The 25332-nt window shown below is 40.5% G+C and overlaps 1 protein-coding gene across 3 annotated transcripts in view; it reads left to right on the top strand.

Annotated features, from left to right (window-relative positions):
• The window catches only part of atp9b (ATPase phospholipid transporting 9B), an 88272-nt gene extending 63344 nt beyond the window's left edge, over positions 1–24928 (top strand). For 2 of the 3 annotated variants that reach the window (XM_057827889.1, XM_057827891.1), the window contains exons 16-28: positions 3440–3601; positions 3704–3796; positions 5250–5333; positions 5403–5573; positions 5651–5749; positions 11662–11896; positions 16197–16261; positions 16334–16489; positions 16595–16659; positions 18554–18720; positions 22282–22485; positions 22579–22611; positions 24738–24928. In XM_057827889.1, the coding sequence (XP_057683872.1) occupies positions 3440–3601; positions 3704–3796; positions 5250–5333; positions 5403–5573; positions 5651–5749; positions 11662–11896; positions 16197–16261; positions 16334–16489; positions 16595–16659; positions 18554–18720; positions 22282–22485; positions 22579–22611; positions 24738–24874 (1671 nt within the window). In that variant the 3' untranslated portion in view covers positions 24875–24928. The remainder of the gene's footprint in view (positions 1–3439; positions 3602–3703; positions 3797–5249; positions 5334–5402; positions 5574–5650; positions 5750–11661; positions 11897–16196; positions 16262–16333; positions 16490–16594; positions 16660–18553; positions 18721–22281; positions 22486–22578; positions 22612–24737) is intronic. The other variant, XM_057827890.1, reaches the window with a different exon arrangement.
• Positions 24929–25332: the final 404 nt, after the last annotated feature.

Below are 25332 nucleotides of genomic sequence, written 5' to 3'. Positions count from 1 at the left end.
GAATTGATTCATAAAATTGACACAAAGTGATCCTCAAATGCCCCAAAATCAACAGGAATTGACTGAAAATCAACAGGGAATGATTGAAATGGCCAACATTGCGTCGTTGCCTGACATTGGCTCGCCACAACGGCGATAGAAGTGGGAGGGGCCTGTGTGAAGTGGGAGGGGTTCATTTGCTGCCACCCTCTGAGTTCAAATAGATTGGACATCTACTAGTGATACACTTACAGCAGAAGGGTTAAGATACCCTGTTTTTCCTGTTTTTTAGTTGTTTTGTAGAATGATTTCCTGAACAATATATCCATAATCGTTGAATCGCCATATCGTGAGATCGTGATCGTGAGCTTTGTCTCGCAAATAGTATCGTATCGTGTGGTGCCTAGAGGTTCCCCTCCCTACTGGCAACCCTCCCTCTTCAAATGGATTGGACGTCGGCTAGTATAAAATCTTTCGCAGCAGAAGATTAAAATGAGCCAGGTGATTGGACGTCTGTCATCGTCAACGGCAGTGAAAGTTTGCAGCCATGTATACTCACACACCGGATAATGATTCACATGTGTTGAGTAAGGAAGACAGCTCAAAGGGTTGGGTGTGTATGTGTGAGTGGGGTGGGATGGATGACTGGGTATTAACAGGAAGTCCCAATTTGTAGGTCAGAGTATAATAACAACCTTTGAGTGAGCAAAATTGAAAATGAAGCCATTGAGAGTTGAGTCGTGTGCAGCTGAACACTCGCTCCAGGGCTTTGGTGGGGGCTTGCAGTTCCTGCCGAGGGGAGATAGAGGATGGAGCGAAGGGTGGGGGGGACAGGAAAGCACTTATCTGGCGCTCAATGAGAGACGATGGATGGACAGCCTTGATCGCTTTGATATCGCCGTACAGAGGGTTTTCTCTCGATTTGTTTAACAATCAGACATAAACCCTTTAAGACATGAAAGTCTGTTAAAGTTGCGATAAAATACGACTGCAAGTGACTTTAAAATGATAATGGAGCATATTTTGGACACAAGTCCTTCTACAAAACTGACAGAAAAGCCTTAATTATGAAATTCGATCCTAAATAGTCTTCCTTTCTCAGTTGCCTTGGCCACGACCCCTAAAAATATCAAGCAGAAGATGTCAAACCCAGAATGAGCTTCAGATTTTTGCAATGTGCGAGCATGCTTTAAATAGTTTTTCTATTCTCTTGTTGCTGTTTAAGTGTTCCGTCAACATATGCAAGCTAACGCAGCACTGCGTAGCTAAAAATGATCATCAATTCTGGTAGTGGTGTCACAACCAGAATTGCAGAGAAAAAAAGTGGCCGCAATGCATTATTTTGGATGGAATAACTATGAAATGATAAAGAAAAAGCCAGATTTGAGTGCCAAATTCAATACCAAATGTAAATTACATTAATGCAGTCATTTTAAGTTTTGACATAGTTACCATTTCATAGCACCTTGAATGATTTGTTTCTAACTTGGTGATAATTACTCAAAACTGGGGCTGCCGCTATCGATTATTTTAGTTGTCGATTAATCGATGAACTGGTTAGTTCGAATAATCGAGTAATCAGATAAGGAAGATAAAAAATAGCCAAGCTGAGCCTCAAACGGTATAAAAACATAAATAAATGAGGATCTAAGTACAACAGAAGAACAAATGGCTTGCAGAAGTCCACTAGCTTAAATGCTATAATGCTAACTTTTTAAAGGATTTTTTAACAATCCACTTAAAAAATGGTTCAAACACATATTCCCGCAAAAAGCGCCTAAATATACATATAAAATAAATTACGAATGCATTAAAAAACAGTAGCTCAAAAACCTACGTTGGTCTTAGCAGGGAACATCTGGATTCAGCCGTGTGAAATGAGTTATGTCATATTCACTGTTGCCACTAGAGGGCAGTGTATCAACCCAAATCAATAAGACTAAAGGCAAACACTTTCAAATTTCATTGCCACTTTAGTTAAAAGAATACTCGAAGCATCAAAATTTTAATTCGAATCCTTTTTCTAATCGAATTACTCGGGTTAATCAATTAATCGTTGCAGCATTACTCAAAACCATGAATAAACAGCATTAAATTCAGACTCACTGTGTAGTAAAATTAAACTATAGAACTCTAATATGGCTCAGATTTATTTTAGAGATGCATCTATATGAGAAATTGACACTTGCAAAATTCTACACTCCAAGTGGTTTTGGGTTAGACCCCTTTTGGCCTTGCAAATTACAAACTTGAAATTCGTATGGAATGACCCTCATAGCGTTTCAGGCTAACAAAAGCACAGTCCCAGCAGAGTTAAAAAATGTCTTAACACTTTATTTTACTGTGGCATCATAAAACTGTCATAAAACGTCATAATTATGACACAACACTGCCATTAACATTAATGAATGCTTATGACAGATGTCATCAAGAGTCATCCGGCAAATTTTATCACTAACTCCATTTATGTCCTGTCCGCATCTTTTACATCTATTCTAAATGACATAATTTGCCAGATAACACTTAGGCTAGGTTCATACCATAGGTTTTAATGCACAAATTCAATTTTATTGTGTTTTTCCAACTCGAGTGAGGGACTAACTTGATGGTCTGACCGGGACAGATCGCATAAAAGTGGACCATTTGAAATTCGATCTATGTCACTTTCGTGTGCGGTTTGAAATTTCAAGTCTCCCAAATCGGAATTCATACAACAATTACGTCAGCAAAGAGCGAGAGGCAGGGAGCTACAAAGCGATGGAGCTGTGCATTAGTGTTTGCGCCTAGCTTGAACTCAGCTTTTAGGGAAGAGGCGGGCATACCAACAGTCATAAAAATAATAATAAAATGGGACTTGGGGAAGGATAAACCTGAGAATGCTTGGTTTTCTTTCTGTGCGGCAAATGAGCAATATTTTAATATTGCTTACATGGCCGAGAGTCTGTGCAAACTGCCCATATGTGTGTGCGTCATGCACGCACAGTGCGTGCATGCGTTCTATCAATCCATACAAACTTTGAATATAAGACTAAACTGGGATTATTTACATCTGATATTTGTGTCCTGTTTTTGGAAATCAAAGTATGATCGCCTTACAATGACGTACAACCAGCATGTGTAGGCATTTGTTTTGATGCTTCTGCGCATGTAGGTCAGTTTGTTCAGGGTGGGTCGGACTGCGAGTTAGTGCACATGCGTACTACATTTACAGGCTCAATGGAAAAAGGCAGTCTGGACAAACACACCAAAGAACAGATATGAAGAAAAATCGGATTTAGCCTAATGACCTGCGGTATGAACCTAGACTTAATGTCATCTGTTATAAGTATTCATTAATGCTCATGCTAGTGTCATGTCATAATTATGACTGTCTCGTGACAGTCTTATGACGCCACTGTCAAATAAAATATGACCAAAAATGTTAACAAAATGTGTTTTTGATCTGCTTTTGTACCCACAGGTGGCGCTGGTGCAGTGGACGGAGAGTGTGGGCCTCACCCTGGTTAACAGAGACCTGGCCTCCCTTCAGTTGAAGACGCCCGGCGGGCAGATCCTGTCCTACAATATCCTTGAGATCTTCCCGTTCACCTCAGAGAGCAAGCGTATGGGCATCATTGTCAGGGTCAGACACTTATTTTTCTTAACAAAAGCAACATTGTTAAAGTTGCTATAATATCATTAAGAATTATTGTTGACTTTTCGCCCCCTTAATTTTTCCATCCAGGAGGAGTCGACAGGAGACATCACATTCTACATGAAGGGCGCCGACGTTGCCATGTCCAGCATAGTGCAGTACAACGATTGGCTGGAAGAGGAGGTAATTATTCCTTGAATAGAGATCTCAGACCTAAAGAATGCATGAACAAACTATTATTTTCCCCTGACGGGACGTCAATATCCTCTGCTAATCAGGACGTTCATCGAGAGATCAACAGGCCGAGTCGACACCCGGTCGAAGGTCGATGTTCATAATAATCATATTGGCATTATTGAGTCGTATACCACCGGGGGCGACTTTTGATTTAATTAGTGACCCAGATAGTGAGTAATTACAGTATGTCATATTCTCAAACAACAGCTGCTAACGATGTCCCGTCAGGCTTGCTCGTCAATAACCAATCAAGCCCTCATATCAAAAAAGAAAGCGGCATCCGTCTCCTTTTGTTTTACTGTGTCCTCTGCATTGTACCGGCAGCTATTTTATTGTCCATTGATTCATTGCAGTGTTGGGAACATTACTATAATTCGATTTTGTATTGCTTCAGTTTGAAATTTTGAGTGTAAAAGCAGAGATAATACAGTCTAAAGTAATATGGTTCAATGCAACAAATTTAAGGAATCTGACCCTTTAGCCAGATTGCCGGAATCGCGCCAGCTGAACCGCCGGACCCGCGCTGGCGCAGCTCCAGCGACCTGGGTGGGCGAGTTTCCGACAACCCGGCCAAAAGGCCAAACTCCACGCATTCGCCTTAGTCTTAACCCCTTGTACTGACTCCATTTTGAAAGCTGGAAAAAGGCTTCAAAGCACAAGTTGACAATTTATTCAGGTCGACAGCGATCAAACGGCACAAAAGGACCCAGGCGTGATCAAAGGTCACCATATCACAAGTCAACAAAAAGTTCCCGAGAAAAATGACAACGCATAGTTAAACATTGTCCTCTTTAGGGCTCCCGCGGGGCGGGCCGTGGGCAGGAAGAAGGGTGTGTTTAGGATAATCTTTTATTTAAAATACCAACGTTTCCCACAATACAGTATGCACGCAACCCTGTTACCATAACCTTTTTTTTATCTTGGTAGAAGTGAATTAAATGGACACTTGACATCAGTTTTCCAAAGCACTGGCAGAGCAAATTTATGCCCCTTCTTCTATTCTCCATATTTCTGTAAAATAGCTTGCCTTAATTGAATGTCTCACTCTACCTCATGCAACCCCGTTACTCATATGATCAAAACAAGACTATTTTATTCTTATTTATATAATTGTGTCCTCTTGTTCAGCAATGACAGCTAGCTTCTACAGTACTCCAGAGAGAATTCGAACATGAGTATAGATTTGCAATCCTGTTAATGTAATTTTGCCAAATATTTTAAATATCACATAAATCGTGTCATAAAAATGTTAGCATTCATCTAAACGAATCAAGTCTTTGCTAGTTTATTAGCTAATATTGATGAATACCACAGAACCCGAGCTGTAAACGTTTATTTTTAAATAATTTTGAAGTAAAAATTCTGGAATAACCCAAAATTAACCTTTATTTTCTGTCAGTGTGGCAACATGGCCAGAGAAGGTTTGAGAACGCTGGTAGTGGCTAAGAAGTCGCTTTCTGAGGAGCAGTACCAGGACTTTGAGGTACAAGTGGACAAGTCATCACACTTTTGTTTCACATCATAACATGATTCCTGCGGACTTCCTCCACAGGGTCGCTACAACCAAGCCAAGCTGAGCATCCACGACCGGACCCTTAAGGTGGCAGCGGTGGTTGAGAGCCTGGAGCGGGAGATGGAGCTTCTCTGTCTGACCGGCGTGGAGGACCAGCTGCAGACTGACGTCAGGCCCACGCTGGAACTGCTCAGGAATGCTGGCATCAAGGTGGGCCACGAGATGGTGACTTTGGCCAGTTGAAATGGCGCAGAAAGCGTAAAATATTGTTGATTTTGCTTAATTAGATCTGGATGTTGACTGGGGACAAACTGGAAACGGCCACGTGTATCGCCAAAAGCTCTCATTTAGTCTCCAGAAACCAGGACATCCATGTTTTCCGACCGGTAAGTGCTTTCGCTCCTTTTTTATCAGAAAGAAAGCTTAAAGGATACACGTCTTTACATAGGGTGAACATATTTTGATTAAAAAAAAAAAAGACTTCTGTATTAGTGAATCATCCTTGAATAAAATAATAGCTGTCTTTCCAATTCTTATTGTACAAATCATCTGAAATAATGTTCTAAATAATACCTTTTCTGTAGAAAATCCAGCTTGTAACAAAAAGCTTTTTCCAGTAAAATAATGCAAACCAAACTGTTGCCTCACAACAATACTAATTTAACAAATAAGTCACTTTAGCCTTTAATTTTTTTTGTTTAGTTTTAGCACTTTAGGGGACAATTACAACAAAGTATTAGTATGTGGTGTTACCAGGATGTGACCTCGTCTTTCAACCATCACATAGCCTTTTTCTATGCCTTGCGTTTTCTGGTCACCTCGACCTGTTCCTCGCCATGTGGGCCATGGGGAGAGATGGCCACTTGAGGACCGCCTGGCCCGTCTCCAGGTCTCCCTTGTTCTCTGTAACATCTCTGTGTGTCGCTGTGTTCCTCCTTGCCTGTGCGGCCATGTTGGGGTTTACGACCACCATGATGAGCCCGACTCTCTGCTTCTCGATCGAAGTGCGCGCCAGCACCTTCTGTGTCAACTTGTAGCCGGCTTTGACAGACTTGTAGTTCTCCCACCTGGCCAGCACCTTCTGGCTCGAGAATCGGGCCGTCCTCATCCTCTCAGGCTCCTAAAAAAACATGTTTGTCTTAGAAAGATAGGTGTTTTGATTAATCTTTTTTATAAAGTGAATAATGCTGGCCACTTACTTCAGCCCCAGGACACCTGGCCAGCACCATACAGCCGTTGTTGTGGAAGCTGCTGTAGATGTTCTTCCAAAGGTGCATGGGGTCAAAGACGAAGATCTGCTTGTTGTCATTGGAGTAGGACCAGGGTGTTTCACAGAAAGTTTTTAGATTGAAATATTACATATAAAAAACACGTAAAAGCTGATTGTTTTTTAATATGCACGCAGAAATGTCTAAAATAAAATCTAGAGATACAAAATCCAACATGGCCGCCATAGCAAAACAATGAGGTTTTTACGTTGAAATGCTTCTGAATAAATGCTTAAATCCCTGAATTCTTTATAGATATGGACGTAAAACATTCTTGGTTAAAAGCAAAAGAAAGCTTGCAGTTAACATGTATTTTGCGTAAATATGGCGAATAAGCGGCTCGTCTTTAAGTTCACTGTGGTGCCGCCTTACATCAAGTCCACAGCAAAGAGCTTTTTACTTCAATCATTGAATTCTTTATACATATGGGCGTAAAACTGTCTTGATTCTTTGTTAAAAGAGCTAAAAATTGGGCAATTAGGCATCTATTTAACGTATATATGTCGAAGAATAACGCCAATGCCGTAGCCATTCTCCCATTTTATTTTTTTTCCCCCAGAGTTTCAAAATGCATGCATGGTACGAAAAATGTAATATTTACATTGAATCCTCAAGCAAATCACTCCTGAGACAATCCTTCCTGTTTGTTTGAGGTACAGCTTTCGTAGTTCTTCAAAAATCCAAGCTTAAACCCGGCTTTGACATGACCGTGTGCCGTCTTCGGCTGACTATTACTAAATGAAGCTTCAAGCTCGGCCCCCAATGGTAAAGCGTGAAGCAAAGAATGACTAAGTGTCAGGTCAATAGGTTATGAAGTCTATGATAAATCATTCTATGGATAATAATTTTATATAGGTGAGCCAATATATTAAGGATTTCCTCATTTGTAAATCGGATTCTAAAACACAAGATGCCTTCAAATTCAATATTGTTGATTTTAACAGAGGCGGCAACGCGCTAGGTGAAGTACGTAGCTGCTTTTTCAGCTACATTAGCCCTACTTTATAATCCGATTTTCTATTCTCGTAGTAATAGTACGTGGAAAAAAAGTCTTATTACCTCGGGCATAAATATCGAATTAATAGTACGTAGGAACGCGTCACAGGCAGCACAGTACTATAGTATTCTGTGCAAGGCATCAGTTTCAACACACACAAATTGGTCTCGTGAAAAATAATGAAAACCAAACATTTTCATGAATTTATAATACCCCGCCGGATGCACCGGGTAGGATGTAAAAAGACGTGTCCGGGCAAAAGCGCACGTTCGGTCACCCTATCTTTATGGTAGAGTTCAATCAGTTAGTTAGTAAGTTATTTCTCCGTGTTTTTTACTTGTCCAAACTATGGCACATTTTTCTTCCCCACATTGCACACCCAATATTCTCCATTCCAATGCCAAAATGTTCTAACCAAAAATTTACACGACGCAGGGTTGTATTTTCATTAGCCTAAAAGTTCAGTTCCCCCCAAAACTCGTTTTTAAAAAAATATATATATGTATATATATGTGTGTATATATATATATATACACATACATGTGTGTAGATATATATGTGTGTAGATATAAAAAAATAAAAAAATTGTTGTCTCGCCCACCCTGGCGGTATGGTCTCTCTTTTCAAGCTCTCTACCAGAGGCCTGGGAGCTTGAGGGTCCTGCGCAGGATCTTAGCTGTCCCTAGGATTGTGCTCTTCTGAATGGAGACGTCGGACGTTGTTCCTGGTATCTGTTGGAGCCATGCACCCAGCTTGGGGGTTACTGCCCCTAGTGTCCCGATCACTACTGGCACCACTCTTGCCTTCACTCCAAATATTTTTTCCAACTCTTCCTTCAACCCTTGAAATTTCTCCAGCTTTTCATGTTCTTTTTTCCTGATGTTGCTATCGCTCGGGATTGCTACATCTATCACTACTGCTGTCTTCTGATGTTTATCCACCACCACTATGTCAGGCAGGTTGGCCATCACCAGTTTGTCTGTCTGGATCTGGAAGTCCCACAGGATCTTGGCTCAGTTGTTCTCGACCACCTTCGGAGGTGTCGCCCACCTTGACTCCGGGGTCTCCAGTCCGTACTCGGCACAGATGTTCCTGTACACTATGCCTGCTACCTGGTTATGTCGTTCCATGTATGCCTTGCCTGCTAGCATCTTACACCCTGCTGTGATGTGCTGGACTGTCTCAGGGGCTTCTTTGCATAGCTTGCACCTGGGGTCCTGTCTGGTGTGATAGACCCCAGCCTCTATTGCTCTTGTGTTAAGGGCCTGTTCTTGTGCTGCCATGATCAGTGCCTCCGTGTTGTCTTTCAGTCCGGCCTTTTCCAGCCACTGGTATGTTTTTCCCATGTCAGCTACCTCCTCAATTTGTCAGTGGTACACACCATGCAGGGGCTTGTCCATCCATGATAGCTCCTCAGGGTCCTCCTCCTTATTGGGCTTCTGTTGCCTGAGGCATTCACCGAGCAGGTCATCACTGGGGGCCATTTTCATGATGTATTCTTTGAGGGGATGTAGTTTCCTCCTGGATCGTGGCTCTGATGCTCACTAGTCCTCGGCCTCCTTCTTTCCGCTTTGTGTAGAGCCTCAGGATGCTGGACTTAAGCTGAAACCCTCCGTGCATTGTAAGGAGCTTCCTTGTCTTGATGTCGGTAGCCTGCATCTCTTCCAGTGGCCAGGATACGATGCCAGCAGGGTATCTGATTAGTGGTAGGGCATAGCTGTTAATGGCCTGGATCTTACTCTTTCCATTCAGCTGACTCTTGAGGACCTGGCTCACCCTCTGTAGGTATTTGGTTATGGCAGACCTTCTAGTCGCTTCCTCATGGTTTCCATTTGCCTGTGGGATCCCTAGGTACTTGTAGCTGTCCTGCACATCTGTTATGTTGCCTTCAGGTAGTTCAGCCCCTTCAGTTGAGATCACCTTCCCTCTTTTGGATACCATTTGCCCACACTTATCTAGTCCGAATGACATCCCGATGTAGCTGCTGTATATTCTCGTGAGGTGGATCAGGGAGTCGATGTCACGCTCGTTCTTGGCACACAGCTTGATGTCATCCATGTAAAGGAGGTGACTGATGGTTGTTCCACTTCGGAACCGGTACCCGAAACCACTCTTAGTGATGATCTGGCTGAGGGGGTTTAGGCCTATGGAGAACAGCAGGGGTGACAGATCATCTCCTAGGTAAATACCGCATTTGATGCTCACATGTGCAACTGGCTTCGAGTTGGCTTCTAGAGTTGTCTTCCACAGCCCCATCGAGTTCTGGAGGAAGGTCCTTAGTGTCCTGTTGATGTTATACAGTTTCAAGCATTCCAGTATCCATGTGTGTGGCATTGAGTCTTAGGCTTTCTTGTAGTCAATCCAGGCAGTGCACAGGTTGGTGTTCCTAGCTTTGCAGTCCCTGGCGACTGCCCTGTCCACCAGTAGTTGGTGCTTGGCTCCCCTGGTGTTATTGCCAATCCCTTTCTGTGCCCTGTGCATATATTGCTCCATGTGCCTGCTCATTTTAGCTGCTGTGATGCCTGATAGGAGCTTCCATGTGGTGCTGAGGCAGGTGATAGGCCGGTAGTTGGATGGTACTGTCCCCTTCTGGGGGTCATGATGAGGACTGTCCGACCTTGGGTTAACCACTCTGGGTAGGTCCCCGACCTCAGCAGCTGGTTCATTTGTGCTGCTAGGCGTTCATGGAGTGCAGTTAGCTTCTTAAGCCAGTAGGCATGAATCTTGTCGGGCCCTGGAGCTGTCCAGTTCTTCATCTTGGACAGTCTTGTCTGGATGTCTGCTGTTGTGATGAGTACTGGGTCTTGTTCTGGGATGTTGCGATGTTCTGACTGCAGGTCTGCCAGCCATTGGGCGTTAGTGTTGTGAGACGCGTCTTTTTCCCAGATACTCTTCCAGTATTGTTCAGTCTCAGCCCTGGGTGGGTCTGCTGTGGTCTTGGTACCCTGCCACTCAGAGTAGACCTTAGCTGGATTATTGGAAAACAGTGTTTATTCTCCTGGCCTCTACTTCTCCTGTGTACCTCTTTTGGCGGTTTATTAGGTACACCGTGCTAGTAACGGGTTGGACCCCCTTTTGCCTTCAGAACTGCCTCAATTCTTCGTGGCATGGATTCAACAAGGTACTGGGTGCATTCCTCAGAGAGTTTGGGCCATATTGACATGATGGCATCACACAGTTGGTGCAGATTTGTCGGCTGCACATCCATGATGCGAATCTCCCGTTCCAACACATCCCAAAGATGCTCTATTGGATTGAGATCTGGTGACTGTGGAGGCCATTTGAGTACAGTGAACTCATTGTCATGTTCAAGAAACCAGTCTGAGATGATTCCAGCTTTATGACATGGTGCATTATCCTGCTGAAAGTAGCCATCAGAAGTTGGGTACATTGTGGTCATAAAGGGATGGACATGGTCAGCAACAATACTCAGGTAGGCTGTGGCGTTCCAACGGTACCTATAACAGTTAGAGATTGATGAGGCACAATGTGTCTCATCCAAGGTACAAATATGCTACGGCAAGGGGGAGCCAGGACGCCAGGTCAAGTGGGGGGTGATTTCATCATCACCCCCCCAACATCCAGATTGGGTACCAAGCAAGAGCAGCGGAAGAGAATGAGAGAGCAGCAAACCTTCGAGAGAAGATCAATGAAGTCCTGGGGGAACTCAACTATATGAAATCAGCAGAAAGTGACTAAATTAAAAGGAAGTGACCAGGGAATGCCCCAAAATCAAGTCAGTGACCCAGAAATGCCTAAAAACCAACAGTAAGTTAGCAAAATCAATAGGAAATGATGCAAGAATGCCATACAATCAACAGGAAGTTACCCAAGGTTGACATGATATGACTTTGAATCGGCCAACAATCAAGAGACCCAAACACAACAGTTTATCCGCTAGCATGAAAGCATTCAGACACAATTTCTCCTCATATTACAAGCTAGAGAAGATGGAAAAATTGGACATAAAACTGATACAATTCATGTTCGCCCGTAAAGCCCTTTAACTCCGTCCGTGCTTGTTAATATTCAGGTGACGAACCGAGGAGAAGCCCATCTGGAGCTTAACGCCTTCAGGAGGAAGCATGACTGCGCCCTGGTCATCTCCGGCGACTCCCTGGAGGTGTGTCTACGCTACTATGAGCACGAGTTTGTGGAGCTGGCGTGCCAGTGCCCCGCCGTGGTGTGCTGTCGCTGCTCCCCCACGCAGAAGGCCCAGATTGTCACGCTGCTTCAACAGCACACCGCCAAGAGGACCTGTGCCATAGGTGAGTCAGGCCACACAGATTTACCTGTAACACAATCTTGCTCCATTTTAATTAGATAAACAAAGATTGAGTAACTAGATCAGCCACACTAGACTGGCACCCTGTTTTAATCCAGCCTATTTAGTATTGATCCCTTACTTATCGCTGTTAACCCTTTAACACCGAACCCGTCGGCAGCGACGCGTTTACGCATATCGTCTTTGAAGCTTCGTCACGCTGTAATTACGTCACCCACGTGCCGCTGGTTGGTCTCATTCGAAAGTGCGAAAGTTGATGTTCACACCAGTTTTTATTTGAAGTCACTCGACCAAGAAAAACGGGAGATAATGTCATTTGAGTTTTATAGTTTTATTGCACTCATAAATATGCATTCAAACGCTGCATGGACCATGTATCGATCTCCATATTTCCATCATTTCTTGTCCTTTTTCAAAACCAAACGCAGCACAAAAGACTACATATTCCAAGAGCCATTCTGATGTCAAGAAGGACGAACCGAATGTGATCATTTTTAATAAATTTCCGAACGAGGCGCCAACTAATGAAAGGGAGGCATGCGACGAAAGGAACGGCCGGTTGGTTTGAACCAGCGACTTTGAAACGTGCAGAATGAATATAAAACTACATTTAGCACAAGCGAATGCATTATTTCATTAACTCAAGGAGGAAGATGAGCTGTATTTGTCGTCTTTTTCTTTGCATGACTCGGCGTCTCGGCGAATAGAAGTGACGGCAGCGCGCAAACGGCGAAAGACTAGAGTAGGCTGTGTGACGTTGTGTGTGACGCAGCTCCGTGACCTGTTCAAGCTTTATTGATTGCGCAAAAAAAAAAAAAAACTTTATTGGGTCACATGCCTGCAAATTTTGAATTGAACTGAACTACTTGTCAATATTTTTTAAAATACTTTTTTTTGATGTTATATATATTTTTTCTATATATCTATAATCTTTTCAATTTTTATGTAGATGTGTGTTCGAGAAGCTTGATTGCATGTAGGTATATACTTTTGATAATGTGATGGGTACAACACCTAACTTCACAAAGAGATATCCTCCAAACCCTTTTTGTGTTAGATGATATATATAATTTTTTTTCTCACTATTTTGCACTGTATATAACCTGTTTTGACCATAGTATGTGTAAAGGCCAAAAACGCCTATGACCATACCTGCTGTTTGTGTTGAATTGTCAAACATAAAACTATTCAATCTTATTTTTTTCTATTGAATGTTTATCCTAACGACTTGAATAAATATGATCAAGCTTCAAAACGGTTGTTCGAGCATGTTTGGTTGTCAGTGGGACGTCAACATTACAAATTTTGAAAAAAGATTTTGGGATTTTTTTGTTTTTTTGGGGTCCAAAATGTGGATTAAAATTGGTCAGTGAAGAAAACAACAGTTTGGACATGAAGTTCAAGGTGTCCTGAAAAAAGGGACCCAACTTGGCCATTGTGAACAATTTTTTCTTTGAAATATAAAGGCAACATCAAATGCATGCAAATTCGGCCAAAATAGGCTTAGGTGTTAAAGGGTTAATGGGGACCAGAACTGGTTGCATAAAGTGAAAAACCATGAATTAGTGTCAACCCCACTAATTTTTAAAGGGCAGATGAAGAGTTCAATTGTTGAGCTCTTTACTCAGTTAAATTGTATTGAATGCATCATAACCCTACTACCCTACTAGACATAGGCTTACCACTCTTCCTTTCACAAAGTGTCGAGCCGCCAATCGGCGTCATCGCCACAGTCTGCTGTGCCGAGTAAATCGTCGTCATATGACGCGTCAGGTTCAAACATGTAAGGATTAAGTGTAGATCATCTTTCCTGGAAGCCCTCGTCATCGCTAATGGCATGAAAAAAGCGATCTGAACAGGTACTTTCGCTGGAAATATCACTATCGCTGGTGCTGCTATGGATAAAGTCTGCCATGTCTTCTATTACCTTCTGTAAATGGCGTCACACTTCCGGGTTTGGGAAGGAAGAATTGACGTCGTGCTAAAAAACTTAAAAAAAAAAAACAAACAAAAAAACGCATTCTTTTCTGATTTATGCGTTAGAAATCTACGAACTCGTCTCAAGTCTAAATTCGTCAAATTACACCGAAATCCGAAAAACACTTCATCTGCCCTTTAACATATATTTTTTTGTGTATATACAACCATTTACTGTAAATGCATGTTATCATAGAACATTAAAGAATAATTTGCAATACAGTGGGGCAAATAAGTATTTAGTCAACCACTAACTGTGCAAGTTCTTCCACTTGAAAATATTTGATAGGCCTGTAATTGTCAACATGGGTAAACCTCGACCATGAGAGACAGAATGTGGAAAAAAAACAGAAAATCACATTGTTTGATTTTTAAAGAATTTATTTGCAAATCCAGGTGCAAAATAAGTATTTGGTCAATACCAGAAGTTCATCTCAATACTTTGGTGGCAATAACGGAGGCCAAATGTTTTCTGTAACTCTTCACAAGCTTTTCACACACTGTTGCTGGTATTTTGGCCTATTCCTCCATGCAGTTCTCCTCTAGAGCAGCGATGTTTTGGGACTGTTGTTGGGCAACATGGACTTTTAACTCCCTCCATAGATTTTCTATGGGGTTGAGATCTGGAGACTGGCTAGGCCGCTCCAGGACCTTGAAATGCTTCTTGCGAAGCCACTCCTTTGTTATCCTGGCTGTGTTTGGGATCATTGTCATGCTGAAAGACCCAGCCACGTCTCCTCTTCAATGCCCTTGCTGATGGAAGGAGATTTTCACTCAAAATCTCTCAATACATGGCCCCATTCATTTTTTTCCTTCACACAGATCAGTCGTCCTGGTCCCTTTGCAGAAAAACAGCCCCAAAGCATGATGTTTCCTCCCCCATGCTTCACAGTGGGTATGGTGTTCTTCGGATGCAATTGAGTATTCTTTCTCCTCCAAACACGAGTACCTGTGCTTCTACCAAAAAGTTCTATTTTGGTTTCATCTGACCATAACACATTCTCCCAGTCCTCTTCTGGATCATCCAAGCGCTCTCTAGCGAACCACAGACGGGCCTGGACGTGTACTGGCTTCAGCAGGGGGACACGTCTGGCAGTGAAGGATTTGAGTCCCTGGCGGTGCATTGTGTTACTGATCGTAGCCTTTGTTACTGTGGTCCCAGCTCTCTGTAGGTCATTCACTAGGTCCCTCCGTGTGGTTCTGAGATTTTTGCTCACCGTTCTTGTTATTGTTTTGACGCCACGGGGTGAGATCTTGCATGGAGCCCCAGATCGAGGGAGATTATCAGTGGTCTTGTATGTCTTCCATTTTCTAATAATTGCTCCCACAGTTGATTTTTTTTTACATCAAGCGTTTTACCTATTGCAGATTCAGTCTTCCCAGCCTGGTGCAGGTCTTCAATTTGGTCTCTGGTGTCCTTCGACAGCTCTTTGGTCTTGGCCATAGTGGAGTTTGGAGTGTGACTGACTGAGGTTGTGGACAGGTGTCTTTTATACCGTAGTATTATTTATTTAAAACAGGTGCCATTAATGGAGCCTCGTTAGACCTCGTTAGAAGAAGATCTCTTTGACCGCCAGAAATCTTGCTTGTTTGTAGGTGACCAAATACTTATTTTCCACTCTAATTTGGAAATAAATTCTTTAAAAATCAAACAATGTGATTTCTGTTGTTTTTTTCCACATTCTGTCTCTCATGGTTGAGGTTTACCCATGTTGACAATTACAGGCCTCTCTAATCTTTTCAAGTTGGAGAACTTGCACAATTGGTGGTTGACTAAATACTTATTTGCCCCACTGTATGTAAACAATAAAATATTAATATAATAACATACATAAAATAATCTATAAATACGTACTGTAGATTTATTCTCTCACTCTCATATGTGTGTATGTGTAAGTGTACATACAGATGTTGATGAATTAAAGTGTACATAGATATGTTTTTAGAACTCCATTATCCTTAAAAAAGATACCTATACCAAGATTTGATAATCCGCCATGCACTGAGGGTGCAAAAGCTGTGTAGTGAGGGATCACTGTACTTTATTTTTTAAATTTTGGTCGCATCAATTTAGACCAAACTTTATCAGCATAAGCAGATCATATGCAAGCTAAAATACTAAAATGAAAGATTCTACATTTTTCTTAAAATTGGTTCACTTGGGTAATTGATTTGTACTTCATGGATATATATATTTTTTAAATTACAAGGGTTTTTTTTGTTTGTTTTTTTAATCACATTTAAATGTGACCATGCCTAACAAATCCATACTACTACTGTATACCGTTATCTGTTTTGTGTGACAGGGGATGGTGGGAATGATGTCAGCATGATCCAGGCTGCCGACTGTGGTATTGGAATCGAAGGAAAGGTAAATGTCATCTGAGACCCTGTAGCCATTTGAGCCATTTTGGTTTGACTTCTTTCTCTCTGGTTACAACAGGAAGGAAAACAGGCATCTTTGGCGGCCGACTTCTCCATCACGCAATTCAAGCACATCGGCCGTCTCCTCATGGTGCACGGCAGGAACAGCTACAAGCGTTCGGCAGCCCTGGGACAGTTTGTCATGCACCGTGGCATGATCATCTCGGTTATGCAGGTAGGTTTTTAATTCTACCTTTTCATAGATTGTTTTTACAAAGAATTTAAAAGTCTTTTTTATTTTATTTTATTAATTTTTATTTCATCTTTTCATCCTTATCAGGCAGTCTTCTCGTCTATATTCTACTTCGCTTCTGTTCCCTTATATCAGGGATTCCTCATGGTTGGGTATGTGTCCTTTTTCCACTTTTCTAAGCATATAACCCCTAGCAAAAAGTATGGAATCACCAGTTCCGGACGAGCACTCACTCAGACATTTTATTATGTAGAACAAACTCTGACAAAAAGCTTGAAAGAGTAATGAATTAGTTCAAAAGTGCACAAAATCAAGCTCCTCCCATGGCCATCTCAGTCCCCAGACCTCAACCCCATTGAAAACCTGTGGGGTGAGCTGAAGAGGAGAGGACCCAGGTCTCTGGATGATTTAGAGAGATTCTGCAAAGAAGAATGGCTGAACATCCCTCTTTCTGTCTTTTCCCATATTGTGAAACATTATAGGAGAAGATTAGGTGCTGTTTTGTTGGCAAAATGGGGTTGTACAAAGTATTAACACCAGGGGTGCTAATAATTGTGACACACATTATTTGATGTCAAATAATTATTTCTTTATGTGGGATTTTTTCCCCCACTGAATAAATGCACTTGTATTGAAGGTTGGATTTTTCTCTTTTTTTCCATTAAGGTCCCATATTATTTAGAAGAAAAAAAAAAATATTAGAAGCTAAAAAACACATAATTATTATAAATCCAATAATTATGGAGCATACTGTATTTCCCTGCACTTGCTCTGTAAAAGTAACATTTACTGACCACCACAATGTTTTTGTTAATTTCTTTTAGTGTTTCTGAATGCCAAGGAGTTGCACTTTTTAACTAATTCATTATTTTTTCGAGTTTTTCATCCAAGTTTGTTCTACATAATAAAATGTCTGAGTGAGTGCTCGTCCGAGACGGGTGATTCCATACTTTTTGCTAGGGGTTGTATTAAATGTGTTATATTGTGACATTGGAATTTTTGCGTGGAACCAATTTTGTGTATTGACGAAATCCCTGTCAAGTTGATAAAATCTGCATTGGAAAGCGAGTATTTTGTTTCCCATTGCCTTGGCCACTAATGAGGCAGTCTAATATAGACAAATGAGGAAGACTTAAGACTAAGTCCCTCGCCAAGATAGAGTAATGTACTGTAATTTTCATACTCTAAGCCACCATTTTTCCCTCATTTTGAATCTGGCGGCATATAGTCCAATGCGGCTTATCTGTTTATTTGTTTGTGTTAATAGGTAACACTTTATTTTGAAAGTGACATCATAAGACAGTCATAATTATGACATGACACTGTCATGGGCATTAATGAATGCTTATGACAGATGTCATTAAGTGCCACCCAAATGTTGTCACTTAATTCCATTTATGTCCAGCTCAGTTCTTTTATATCCATTCAAAAGTGAGATAATTAGCCAGGTGACACTGAAAAACTAATGTCATAAGCGTTCATTAATGCTCATGACCGTGTCATGTCATAATTATGACGGTCTTATGACAGTCATATGACACCGCTGTCAAATAAAGTGTTACTGGTTAGTATCTTTCAGTGTAAATATCCCATATTACAGTGAGGGCAGCTGCGGCTAAAGTCTGGTGCGGTTTATCTATGAACAAATGCCATTTTCGTGTCAAATTCAGTGGGTGTTGTGCATTATAGTTTGAAATTTACGGGTGTAGTAAAGTATCAAAGTTTCTGTTGGTTCTAAAAAATTGGTCTTAAATTTACTAATCTTTAAACATTTTAAGAAGGCAATGAAGTTAAATTAAAATTTATTATCCTCTGTGAAAAACAATTAATACAATTAGTCTACATTAGTCGTTTACAATCTTTGTTCCCTTACATTACTGCCCTCTTGTGGCCAATGTGCAGAAAACAGAAGGAGCAGCACAATGTTCATTGAACTGAAACAAAAAAGTGGCAAATGCAAGCAAATAGTTCAATCGAGTTGCCTAATGAGTTTGGTCACGGAACGAATGAAACTTGAGTCATGACACTTTATTACTTTCCATGCAGTTACGCCACCATCTACACCATGTTCCCGGTGTTCTCGTTAGTGTTGGATCAGGACGTGAAGCCAGACATGGCGCTCCTCTACCCGGAGCTCTACAAGGACCTCACCAAGGGCCGTTCGCTCTCCTTCAAGACCTTCCTGATTTGGGTTTTGATCAGCGTCTATCAAGGTAAAAGAATAAGGAAACATAAAATTTCTCGGAATCCCCCGAGGCCCCTCTCAGACGCTCCCTTTCTCAGTGTCTTAAGTTTCCAGCCGCCATCCGTTGTACAATGCGTGTAAAAGGATAGTTCTGTAATGGCTAAGCCGTGCAGCCAGTGGGAAAGCTCTGCGATTCCACTCAGGCGTGACTTCCTGACAGCTCGGCCTTTTTAATTAAAGGCCACAAACGAAGGCTGGATTTGAAGATGATATGAGATCGCGAAGGGAAAATATTATACTACCGCAATTTGTTACAAAGATTGACCAGCAGGAATGCACTGTTTGCTGAAGTGATTATTTAATCAGGTGGAGGCTTTTAGCTGCGTTTTGTGTTGTGGCTAAATGAAAAGTTATTGACAAGTTGAGTGTGTAATCGCTTGAATTTCAATGTCCTTTTTGTGAAATACTATTTCAAATATGGAGCTTTTTATTGTGTAGAACCTTTCTATTCTTGGCAAATGCACGGTTTGTTTCCTAATGTAATCATTTGTAGTCATTTGTGCTTATTTCAAAGGTCATTCCTAATAAAATTATAATAGTCTATCTAATACTTGAAAATAAAATGCGTACTACATATTTTTAATGTACTCAATTTTTTTGTTACTGTATTTTTTTTTTCAGGTAATACTATTTGTATTTGATTATTTTCAAATTTCAATATTTATTTAGTTTGAAATTATTTAAATTCAATTAAATTATTTAAGTTTTATTCCTAATTCAATATATTACATCATGTATTTAAAGGTATGTTATTGTTTTATTTTATATATATGCACGTATCCATATCTGTATTTGACCTTTTTATTATTATTTTTAGGGCAACAGCTATCGATTATTTTAGTAGTCGATTAATCGATGAACCGATGATTTAGCCATGTGAAATGAGGCCATCTAGAGGGAAGTATATCCACCCAGATCAATAAAACTCAATGCAAACACTTTCAAAATATACCATTACAACGCCACTTTAATTAAACGAATACTCGAAGCAGCAAAATTTAATTCGAATCTTTTTTTCTCATCAAATACTCGAGTTAAATCGATTAATCGTTGCAGCACAATTATTTTACATTATTGTAATTTCATCTTAGGTTTCAGAGAATGGATTGCTGCGGTTTTTTTTTTTTATTTTAATTTTCCTTAACTTTATATTTGTTATCATTTGTTTAGTTGTATATTTTAGTGTATAGTTTCCAGAGGTGGGTAGTAATGCGTTACTTAAGTAATGTTTTGAGAAAAATATACTTCTAAGAGTACTTTTACTAAGCCATACTTTTTACTTTTATTTGAGCAGATTTATGAATAAATAACACTACTCTTACTCCGCTACTTTGGGCTACACAAGAGTCGTTACATTTTTCCTCTTTTTTTTGTACATATTAAATTTGTTATTTTTTTGCTAGCGACGTTATTGCCAAGAGTAGCACTACTAATTTCACCAGTGAGATGTCGCAACAATAATCACATGACTCCATTACACCAATCAGATGCAAGCTTGCTTTTCTATTATCACGCAAGCCTGTTCAATCACGCGTCTTTAAAGCACCGTAATAAATGAAGTATTTTACATATAGCGCTGCCCTTAACATGAATCGAAAGCGCGGATTTAAAAAACTCTCCCAGTTTTTATTTGGCACCAATTGACCTCGGAAAACCGGAGATAGGATCCTTTTTATTTCATAATAGTAACTATGAAGGCACTACAGCAGGGGTGTCAAACCGATTCCACAAAGGGCCGCAGTGGGTCCTGGTCTTTGTTCCAATAGATCCAGCACAGACAGTTCAACCAATGAGGTTTCTGCTAAAATAAGCAGCACCTGACTGCCATCAACTGATTACACTTGTAATACACCAGATTGGTGAAAAGGTATTCATCTCGTTTGATTGGAATGAAATCCAGTACCCACTGCGGCCCTTTAACTCATTTGCTCCCAGAAACGTATAAATACATTCTATTTTTAAATGCTTCTTTGTCCCAAAAACGTATTTATACGTCTTTTGCGGTTTTTTTTTTTTTTTTTTTTTTTTTTTGTACGAGAAGAATCTATAGCTTGCTAGCTAGCTATCTGAGAAACAAAAAACAAGGCTCCAAACCCATTTTAAAGTAATAAAACTGGCCACTGGAGGGCAGTAGCGCATTTTGTAAAGACCCGCAACCCGATTCAACAGCAATGAAAGGCCGGGCAGCACGGTCGGAGTGCTGGCGGCAGCATGCCAGGCGGCGGACGTCCGAACAAAACAACCGAGAGGACGCCTGGAATGCCAGGCGCTGGACCATGGAGCAAAACGACAGACCACCGTGCAGCGGGCTCGCCAAGCAGACCCCGCACAGATGAAAAAATAATCAATTTTTGTGAGACGTACAACGATGAGGGAAAAGTTTACAAGGCAGATACGGCGACAACAGGCGTCATCTCTCAGTAGTCATGTGTAAACAAATTGTTACTTTGCTATCAAAAGCTCTATTTGTCTTGTTCATTATGATATTTTGTAAAAGAAAAACATTATTCAGATGTTTGGCATGTAACTAATGCAAAAAATAGCTGTGTTAAAGTTTGAAATGTATGCGTTTACAAAAAGCTAATTTTCTCCGTTTTTTCATCAGAAATTGGAAAATTTTTCAAACTAAGCTATTTTCTAATGCTGATTTCTAAAGAATGGAAAAAGATATGAACTTACTTTTTTTCTGCTGAAAGAAGAGAGTCTAATCTTTCTTTTGGTGGCTTCCATGTTTATATAGCAATAAAACAGAATTTTCTGTGGGCCTTGCAAAATCAGTCAAAATCCAGAAAAACGGCCAGGAGCGAAGGGCCTTGCTCTGGTGAAAATGGCTGGGAGTAAATGAGTTAAGGACCGGTTTGACACCTGTGCACTACAGCATTCACATTTCAAACTAGAAACTTTTCTCCACTAGAGGGCAGGGCACTCATGCTCTTTGTCGAAAAATGCTCATTAAAGGTTTTTTTCCCCCTCTCTTTAATGATATATATGTTTGTATTTCTTTGGCTTAGGATTTTGGGTCACTGTACAGTATCATTATAGCAACAGTTCATATAGATAAGCTGAGAGGGAAAAAAAATACCATCTAAAAAAATCATTAAAAAAATAAGCAGTTACTCAAAATGTTACTCATTACTTGAGTATTCATTTCACTGGGTACTTTTTTTACTTGTACTTGAGTACAATTTTGGATGACTACCCTTACTTGAGTAATATTATTTTTGAGTAACGCTACTCTTGAGTAAAATTTTTTGCTACTCTACCCACCTCTGGTAGTTTCTAAAATGTTATATTTTTACTAGTGTATATGATTTTTATTTCATGATGTCATTCCGTTTTATTTTTAGATTTAATTTTAAAATGTGCATATGATTGTTTTATTTTGTATTTACACCCAAATTTATTCATACTGCATTTTGTTAGTTTAGATTAAAACATTTTTTTTTTTTAACCATTTTATTTTTATATTTTTTTTATGGACTTGTTCCTTGGCCTTTGACTTTTCCCCTTCAATCTGTGCGACCACCAGGGGGCATCCTGATGTACGGGGCGCTGCTTCTGTTCGAGTCTGAGTTCTTGCACGTGGTGGCAATCTCCTTCACAGCACTCATCCTGACCGAGCTCCTGATGGTGGCGCTGACGGTGCGCACGTGGCACTGGCTGATGGTGGTGGCCGAGTTTCTCAGCCTGGGCTGCTACCTGGCCTCTCTCGCCTTCCTCAACGAGTACTTTGGTTAGAGACCTTACGTTCTTTTATTTGTATACGTTTGCATGTGTTCTGTTGGCGGCTTATCTTGACGTGCTGCTCTTCTCTGGCTTGCGTCAGGCATAGGCAGAGTGTCCCTTGGAGCTTTTCTTGGTAGGTCGTCTGATGTTCGTCAAGTCATCCATTGTTTTTTTTTGTACTGTGTGACGTTTGCACGTCGTTTTTCATTTGACGTCCCAGCATCTGTTTTGCGTTCTCATCCATCCTGTTGCTTGTTTTACCTCCGCCAAGGTAGACGATTTAGCTTCACTTCCTGTCTCATGTCACTGTTGCTGTTCAGGTGATGAGGAAGCTCAGTGTTTTGAGTTGTTCTGGAAAAGGGAAAAAAACTTCATACAGTGGTACCTCTACTTACAAACATCTCTACATACGGAATTTTTAGGTTGCAGCACGCCTCAATAGGAAAATATTGCCTCGTATTGTTTTCGTAATAAATTTCAGGTTAGGAGAGGCAAAAACAGAAGATTGGATGCTACTCGCAGCTCCCAGAGTTTACTTAATGTAACGTTCTTACAGCTGCTCGGCTATTGGCTATTGCCTAGCATCTTCCTGACATCCAATTGGCTAAGCGGGACCTCTACTGTATGTGTATATGTGTATCCCAGCGGCCTCTTCATTTACTCCTGAAACCATGAGGTGTTCCGACAGCTTTACGTGAATGCATTGTTTTTATCTTCATAAAAGATTTATGTCTGAATTTTGGGCGCCTTGGAACGGATTAGGGCAGGGGTCTGCAACCTGTGGCTCCAGAGCCGCATGTGGCCCTTTTATTCTTTTGCTGTGGCTCTTCGTGACTATGGCAGTGAACTTTTACAGGGCCAATGACAATGTTAGACGCCCAATCATCCTTCCGCTGTGTAGTTCAATGAGTTCTTCACTAGTAGATGTCCAGTGTATTTCAACTGGGAATGGGTTATGAGCTGTGGCATTCCGCAGGGGTCAATCTCAGCAGCTCTACAGATCATTCTTCATCAAAAAACATTGCTAAAATCAAATGGATTGGACGTTTAATGCCATCAATGGCAGGCACTAAGTAAAACATTGATAAAATAATCGGTTGAGCAATAAGCTAGTTATAACTTCATTTTAACGTCAATGCATTGACTTTGATGGGAATGTCGAGGGGCAGTGAAAGGTCTTTTCTTGCTTCTGCCATGAATTGAAATGAGTTAAACACTAGTAGACATCCAATCCATTTCAACTCGGTTGGACACCTTTCACCGTCAGTGGCAACCAATGAGCTAACGAGTATTTTATTTGGATTCAAATTGGATTGTACAGTTTTCAAACCTAATTCTAAATTTAATTGTGATGGTGCAGACTATAAGCAAACTATAGATGAACTACAAAAAAAAATAATTTGTTGCAGCTCATTAAAATGTTAGCTGTCAAAGGGCCTTTGTGGCTCCTGGTATTTTCATTTTGGCGGGAGATGGTCAAAATGGCTCTTTGAGTATCTAAAGTTGCTCACCCCTGGATTAGGGCATTTACATGGAAAAAGCATGTCTACTTACGGAATTTTCAGTTCACGAAACTACTTCTAGAAACAGTTTCGTAATTAGAGGTACCACTGTCTATTATTTGCTTTTGTTTTTTTTTTTATATATTATTTGCTTTTGTTTTTTTTAATGTTGATGTGTGATGTGGAGATTTTTTAAATAGTACCTTAGGTCCTGATAGTAGCCTAATGTAATGTTTTCTTAAACATAATGAAAAATAACAATAATTCATTCATGAAAGGGTTAATTGTTTTCAGTATTTTATTTTCAATGTACGGTAATTCTTTATATAATCCCAATGCTATTTTAGGAATACATTTCCTTTTTATTTTTAGGACTTTTCAACGTTTTTTTTTTAATAATTTGCATCTCATAATCATTTTTATTTGCAAAATATTATATATTCGCAATATTAAAGTAATTTAAAAAAATAAAAAAAAAAACATTTATACGTAAGCCTTCTGTACCAACCATGATGTGCGTCCTCCTGCTGTTACATGCAGTATTTCTTCTATCCTCTAGGTGGCACACAAAGCTTGCTAAAAGGCACGAGCTTGCGTTCACATTCCTTCCATCTGCTTTTGACTACTATGCAGAAATGCATTTTGATAAATTTCATGTTTGAAGCTGCAACATTTCAACACTAAATAATGTTTCACATCACATTATGCTTGTTAACTATTGTTTAAGTGTTGAGTTTTTGTTGTTGTGTACCGTCAGATTTGGCCTTCATCATCACGTGGCCTTTCCTGTGGAAGGTGTCAGCCATCACGCTGGTCAGCTGCCTACCGCTGTATATCATCAAGTACCTGAAGCGAAAATTCTCTCCGTCGAGCTACTCCAAACTTGCCTCCTGAGACCCATACAAAGGCCATCTTATCACCATCTTTTCAGTTTTTTTTTTTTTTTTTTTTTTTACTGACGCAACTCCTCACCACTGGATATCAAGGTCAGTGAACCATTGGAGCAATCAGACATTTTTTTTCCACTGAGACTCTTTGGGATTACTTGAACAGAACGAGCACAAATAAAGGTTAAAAGGATCTTGTCACGAAACAAAACGGCCATATAGAGGGAGTATGCACTTCAATCCGAAGCTCATCGAGTGTCATTTTTATACTTTTTATATACATTTTTAAGTGTTATTTTTACACAAAGTGCAATCATTGTCGTCTGGAATGAGTTTTATCATTCGCGGACGGACCCTGCGTTGGCGTTTCTGCTCGCACATATCGTGTATTCAATCTTTAAGTTCATTCCTGTGCTGTCATGTCGGGATCTCTGGTGGAATATTGTCATGCTTTTTTGTTATGTC

The sequence above is a fragment of the Corythoichthys intestinalis genome, chromosome 22 (genome assembly GCF_030265065.1).
Source record: "Corythoichthys intestinalis isolate RoL2023-P3 chromosome 22, ASM3026506v1, whole genome shotgun sequence".
Classification (NCBI taxonomy): domain Eukaryota; kingdom Metazoa; phylum Chordata; class Actinopteri; order Syngnathiformes; family Syngnathidae; genus Corythoichthys; species Corythoichthys intestinalis.
This window is presented reverse-complemented; position numbering and strand designations above follow the sequence as displayed.